This window comes from Ricinus communis, chromosome 1, assembly GCF_019578655.1.
Source record: "Ricinus communis isolate WT05 ecotype wild-type chromosome 1, ASM1957865v1, whole genome shotgun sequence".
Taxonomy (NCBI): domain Eukaryota; kingdom Viridiplantae; phylum Streptophyta; class Magnoliopsida; order Malpighiales; family Euphorbiaceae; genus Ricinus; species Ricinus communis.
In genome coordinates, this window is record NC_063256.1 from 15,456,324 (window position 1) to 15,463,454 (window position 7,131).

Genomic DNA, 7,131 nt, shown 5'->3' on the forward strand with positions numbered 1-7,131 from the left:
TCTAACCAAAAAAATTTTCTATTCTTACTCTTTTGCTTCGTCTCAACTCATCCTCAACTTGTCCATGGTTCTGACTATTTTCATATATAGTCTCATATATTTGTTTGGATGAATTTGGTCTTTTTTTTGACATACTTAGTCCTTCTTTGAACAAACATGGAAATACATATTCAAAGAATAATACATTTCTTGATTCCATTATTATGTTTTTATATATGTTTGAGATTTTAAAGTCATACACAAGAAATTGATAAACACTACTATTATGTGCATATCCTATGAAGATGCAATCAACTGTTTTTGGGCCTATCTTCACCTTCTTTGGTGTAGGCACAACTAGATTTGCAAGACATCCCCAAACTCGTAAGTATTTATAGGAAGACTTTGTTTATTTCTACAATTCATAATGGGTCTTATCCTTTTTCTTTCAGTATACCTTATCTAAAAGATAATTAGCTGATAAAATGGCTTCCACTTATATGCTCTAAGATAGGTCTTAACTTATTAACATTGCATTCATCATTTCTTTTAAGGTACGGCTTTTCCTCTCAGCTACATCATTTGACTGGGGTGAGTAAGGTGTAGAGACTTTGTGAACACCTTAATCATCTTGTTAAGTTGATTTTCAACTTCTTGCTTATAAAGAGCAAATTTCTTTATAGCTTCATCCTTGATTTTAGCAAATATATGTAGCAATATTTAGTACAATCATCCACAAAAATGATAAAGTACTTATTGTCACCCCTTGTTTGCATAAACATTAAATCACACACATCACTATGGATAAATCAAGGGTTTAGTGTTTCTTTCAATTGCTTGAAAAAGATGACCTTGCTAGTTTTACCTTAACACATGTCTCATACTTGTATTTGGAATTTATATAGAAAGCGGGTATGCGATCCAAGTTAATTAACCTACGTAAGGTATTATAATTAACATTTTAAATCTGTTGTGCCATAAATTGGAAGATTGAAATAGATAAGCAAAAGAAATATTCATTTCATTACGCTTAACAACCATTATATTAAGCTTAAAAAGGCCTTCACATACATAACCCTTTCCAATATGCATACCATAATTAGATAAAATAACTTTATCTAACTCAAAGACCATGTGAAATTCATGCTTATTCGACAACGAACAAGACACTAGGTTCTTACGGATTTTCGACACAGATAACACATTGTTCAAAGCCAGCTCATTTTCAGGGGTCATTTTTAACACAACTTTGCCTTTTCCTTGGATTTCAGAAGTGGCAGAGTTACCCATAAATAAATTTTCTCCATTTTCAATAAGGTTGAAGGAGGAGAATGAGCCTTTGTCTAAGTACAGGTGCCTTCTAGCACCAGTGTCAATCCACCACTCTTTTGGGTTGAATCCTACTAAGTTCACCTCAAACATTACAACACATAGTCTTATGTCAAATACATCTTGAATAATGTCATAAACCACATGAGCCTCATTTTTATTACTTTTCCTTTTAGAAAACTTGCAATTAGAGGACTTGTGTCCCACTTTGTCACAATTGTAACATTTTTCTTAAAATCTCTTCTTAGAGATTACTTCTTTTGGCTTTAAGGCAGCTTTTTATTTCTTGGATCTAGAACTCTGTCCGTGCTCTATTACATTTGCCTTAGCCATAAAAAGATTTAATCCTCTTTTTTTAGAGTTTCTGTTGTCTTCCCCAATATAAAGTCTAATAATTAATTCTTCAACATTTATTTCCTTTATTTTATGTTTGAGGTAGTTCTTAAAATCCTTCCATGCAGAAGGTAGTTTCTTAAACATAGCTGCCACTTGGATGGTTTCACTTAAATTCATCCCCTCAGCATGAATCTCATGCAATCTCACTTGGAGTTCTTGTACTTGAGTAACCACAATTTTAAAATCCACCATTTTATAGTCAAGAAAATGGCCCATAATAAACTTTTTGACACAGGCATCTTCTGAGTTATATTTTTGGTCCAAGGATTTTCATAGTTCTTTGGCTATTTTCATTGTATTATAAACATTGTATAAGGAAAATCAAAATAATACTAAGTATCAACTGTAGTTTTTATTTAAACATTGTGTTCATCATCATTGAGGATTAGAGGATTCTTAATTAAGAATCTCGCAAGATTCAAGGTAGTCAAGTAAAATAGTAGTCAAGTAAAATAGCATCTTTTGTTGCCGCCTCTTAAAATTCAACCCATTGAATTTCTCTGGTTCTCTCAATGATTCATAGGAAATGAAACTGGAATAGCACGAGAAAGCACTTGAGTTCTAGCAACCTCAATCATAACACTATACTTTGAAATATCTTCTATTTCTGAAAATAAATAATAAATTTAGGATCACTAAATCTAAAACCTAAATATACCACAAATTAAAATATATAACTAAAATATATATTCATAATATAACTTATAATAAGGAAATAAGAACAGGGCCCTTAGGTCGTCCTTTTCCAGCAATCTGTCTAAAGAATCTATGTTAAGATTGTTAGTAATAATATAAAACATAAACATGTGTTAGAATTAAAACTCAAAAGTAAACAACAATTACCAAGATTATAATGACAATAATATAAAAATATATGGATAACAAAGTAATAAAATCGGACACCGATGTAAGAAAAACAAGACGCCAATAATTTGAGAATTTCTAAACTCAAAAAGGGACACCAGAGTATAAATTTTAGTACACTAGCATAATAAGATCAAGACACAAGTGAAGAGAAATTAGGATATAAAAAATCCGAGAATTGTGTATCACACAATCTCCTTAAAATATTTATTTTTAATTAATATTTAATATTTTTTTTTATTTTTAATTAGTATCATCTTTTTTTCTTCTTTGAAGAATAAGAAAGGGAAACAAATTAGTATAGAAGAGTCTTTTATTATTTAGAATGTACATATATCTAATCGCACAGTATAGTTCATAAATTTATTTTATTTTTATTTATGTATATTATGCTGCCATGTGGCAGGATATTAATCTGCCACATCATAGGCAAAGGAAAAGTGTATCCATTAAAATATATGCATATTATCAGATTAAGCCTATGAGTTCCATAGCTACAATTAATTAGAATTATATTTAAAGCAACTAAATTATACACTAATCCAATACGTAGAATACATATTTATGTGCCTACACTTTAACTTAATATGAAGACCAAAATAAAATGTATTCTTACAAGAGCTCCTTCCAGAAAAGGTTTAAGAAACTAATTTGTATTCTAAGTAGTGGAAGAGATGGCTAAGCTATTGGGGCATTACATTTTGATTGTTCTTCTAGCTTCTCTATTATTTCTTGTAACTTATGTATTACCATATCCTTCTCAGCAATGGTCTCCAGTAATCTTGCATTCTCTTCTCTAAGCAGCTCAAATTGGCATATTATCCCTTCAATCTGTGCTTCAATGGCTTCATCACTTAACTCAAAAGCACTCTCCACCACTCTAACAACCCTCCACAAGCTTACCACAACAAGCAATCCTCCTCCTTCCTTCTCCAAAAATGCTTCCAAAAATAATGCCATGGAAGCAACTGCACCATCAACAACATAACCTGGTCGCTTAAAGAAAGACCTGCCAAGCCCTATAGCTAAAGCCACTGCCTTAGCAGAAAGCAGGATCAGGATACCAATTCCTACCCAATGATACCAAACCTTTTCTACCTTGTAATAATTCTTTTTTGGAGTGCATGATAGTAAAGAAGATGAAAGCTCAAGTATAGTTAAGATGAGATCCATAAAAAGTAATAAGATTGAAACAGTATGAACTGGTGTTGATTCTAGAAATCTTGTCAACTTGCTTCTCCATGCTGCCATAATATTATTACTGGGGCCTTCTTCTGCTTCTTCTTCTTCTTCTTCTTCTTCATCAGTACTAGGATTGAGACAGAACTTCTTCCATTTTTGCCTTCTGTTCCAGCTCTTGGTTAGGTTTTGAACAGATGATTCCACGGATTCGATGGAGATGGAACTGACAAATTTTGGTGGGTTCATCTGGCGAAATGTAATAGTGTTTTGGAACTTAACACTTGACAGATCTGTAAAGAGCTATATTAATATTTATCAAAACTTGTTGATAATATTTTTACTAGTAAATGCATACATTTATACATATTGGAATCGAAAAGGAATGATGATAAGACCTAATCATAGAAAAGGCACGTAATCTTCAAGCTTTACATGTTTTTGGGTGACGTTGAAGACCAGATTGCGGTAAATGATTCTTAAGTTTGTCATTTGAAGAAGCTTTAAGTATTGTAAAGCCTACTTTTTGTTCCTTCACTTTGTTCTCCATATGGCTAGTCTCCTAAAAATTAATTATTTAGTTTTTTAAAATTAATATGAAGTTGTAATATATGATGTCGATAACCAAAAATGATAAAAAATAATAATAATAATAATAAAAACTTAAGTAAATTCTACTAAATTAAGTGTTCATAAAGTATTTTAAATGTATGCTGGTGGAATGCTATTACACTATCACATGCTACTTGCAATCCTTCTCCAGCCTAGAAATAACAAAGAGTAAGAACATCTTAATTGTAATATTTCAAATTTCTGACTTAATATGTTTTATTATCATGAAGTATTTTAATTTTCTAGGGCCTTACAGTTATTAGTTTCTCACTTATTTCTATATTTGCTATTTTTAATTTTTTGAAATTTAATTAGATAAAAATCTATTTTAATTATTTTATTTAGACATTTATCTTTTGCAGTGTATTAAAATAATATGAAGTGTTCTCCTAAGTCCAGCTTGTGTAATTACTAATTACGAATTATATATCAAATTGGCGCGCGGAATTAAGTGAAATTACAGTTTTGGTCTCCAATGTGCGTATATATAATTATACTTCAATAGAAAAGAAAAGGGCAGTTTGTACTAATTAGAGAATAACTTGGTGGACCCTTGAATTCTCTCTTTCATCTTTATACAAAATGCGACCAAACCATATCACTTAACACCCTCCAAACACCACCCTTGCCTCTATAGCTCCTTGGTAATATGTGATTTGACCTACAAAGTTGAGTTTTGTAGAGAGAGAAAGGAGGCGAATGATTGCTGCCCTCAATTCCTATACCTAATGATCTTATCTTGAGAAATCGCACCGGAATTGAAATTCTTCATCCCAAAAGCTTTCGACTAGAGTTTTCCTTGTCTGAACTGGAGCCAAGACTTCACGGCCATGATTTGTTGCTTTTGGTGACTTCAAGCAATGACGCATACATTTCTAAAACTCTTTGTGTTTTGAGCTTCTTGTTGGTGACGTAGGATTGAGATTTCATCAATGTTGGAAATTTTTCAATAATAAATTTTAAACAGTGAAATTTGACAGATTTCTAAACGTGTTAAACTGAAATACTACACGTGAGTCGCACCTTCAAATTATGTGTGGCTAGTGAATTATGGACTAGAATGTGAAGTTTCTTGATTTAATTAATTTAGTAATAAAGTGATAATCAGTGATGAATATTATTTTTTAACTTTATATTGCTTGCGCAATTGGATATCTTGAAAGCTAAATTGGACTAAGTGGGGTAATTAACTTGATTGGGTATTACTGAATGTGATAAAATAGTGACATATGTACTTTAGTAGCTAGTTAGTGTTGACTAAGAATAATCCGATTAATTTGAGTTGGAATTGGTAATTTTTTTTTGAATTTGTGGTATTGCTTTGAGTTAGACATGAGTGAATGTTTGGTGGCTCGATTTGATATTGAAAATGTAAAAGCATTAGAGAAGTTTAAACCTGAGATTAGATGTTTAATTAGGACTAGTTTATTTGCACATAAACTTTAACTATTTGACTCATTAAAATTTTAAGAATAATATTACATTTATTTTAAATTTAACATCATAAATATTTTCATTGTTAAGATAATGCCAATTGTTTTTATTATAGTAATTTTTATTTTTAATTGAATCTATTTATAATTTGAAAATAATCTATTTATACTGATTATTTTTATAGTCAATAATAAATAAATCTAATATATTATTAAGAAATTAATATTCACATATGATGTAAAAATATATTAATTTAATTCAAAGAATTATAAATTAATAATTATATTATATTTTAATAAGATAAAATATAGCAAGCGCTTTTTAGTATGAATTTCCTGAATCTTTCTATTTAAAAAGATTTATAAAATTGGATCTTTTAATTATAATATCCAATATAATTTTAGATATTTAAAATATGTTTAAATTATTATTATTATTTAGAATCAAATGGAAATTTGATAATTTATTTAAAAAATTTTAAAGTGTAAAAAATATCTAAATTATTATAAAAATTTTACAAGACTTTTATGCTTAAATCGTTTTAATTATTTTGAAATTATTGTCAAGGTTTAGTGATAGAATCATTAAATTGAGAATTATATATTTTATATACAACTTATGTTATACACCAATAAAATTATATTAATATAGAAGATTCTTATAATATATATACTTTTTAATATTAAATTAATAATCTAATACTTCATATAAATATATTTTACATACCATTAGTCTTTTCTTTTATTCTTTTTAAAGGAAAAGATTTAGTGTTAGCTTGTTAAAACACTAAATTGCTGGATGAATTTGCTAAAACTCAAGATTTGTAATGAAATTTGATTATAGTAGAATATTCTAGTATGATCTAGAAGAGTGGACGTAGAGAGGCCTGAACCACTATAAATTCTTATGTCAATCTCTGTAACTCTAACTCTCTTCCAAATTTTTCAATCTTATTTGCATATTTCAATTATTTTTTCGCGATTTGACACCATCTTGGTTGAAAGTGACAACAATGCAGGTTGTTAAACTAGTTTATGTAAATGTTTCTTGCTCATTTTTGTGTAAGGTGATGGTGTTGTGCTGAAGCTAATCACTATGAGCCATTGATACCAATTGTTATAGAAATCGAGTTAATTTCTACCGATAAATAAGTTATTAAATAAACAATAAGAAAAGAAACAGATAAAAATTATACTTACTTCCTCATGTACTACCAAAATAACATTTCTTAATGCGATAGAATTACAAATAAAGATTACTAAAAGGAGAAATACAATTGAACCCAGAGAAATATAAGGCTCATTGCTTTTTTTGATACTTGAAAAATGAGAAAAAGCC

At 29.3% G+C, this 7,131-nt stretch overlaps 1 protein-coding gene across 1 annotated transcript; it reads right to left on the bottom strand.

Moving 5' to 3' along the window:
- Positions 1-3,117: 3,117 nt before the first annotated feature.
- LOC8288007 lies at positions 3,118-4,055 on the bottom strand. The gene has a single exon (XM_002534617.4). It carries the CDS (start codon positions 3,994-3,996, stop codon positions 3,247-3,249), a length of 750 nt encoding a protein of 249 aa, XP_002534663.1. The 5' UTR covers positions 3,997-4,055; the 3' UTR covers positions 3,118-3,246.
- Between the last annotated feature and the right edge of the window lie 3,076 nt (positions 4,056-7,131).

What these genes read in the sequence shown, in the direction of transcription:
- LOC8288007 (XM_002534617.4), bottom strand. Translation starts at nt 3,996, where the DNA reads ATGAACCCACCAAAATTTGTCAGTTCCATCTCCATCGAATCCGTGGAA.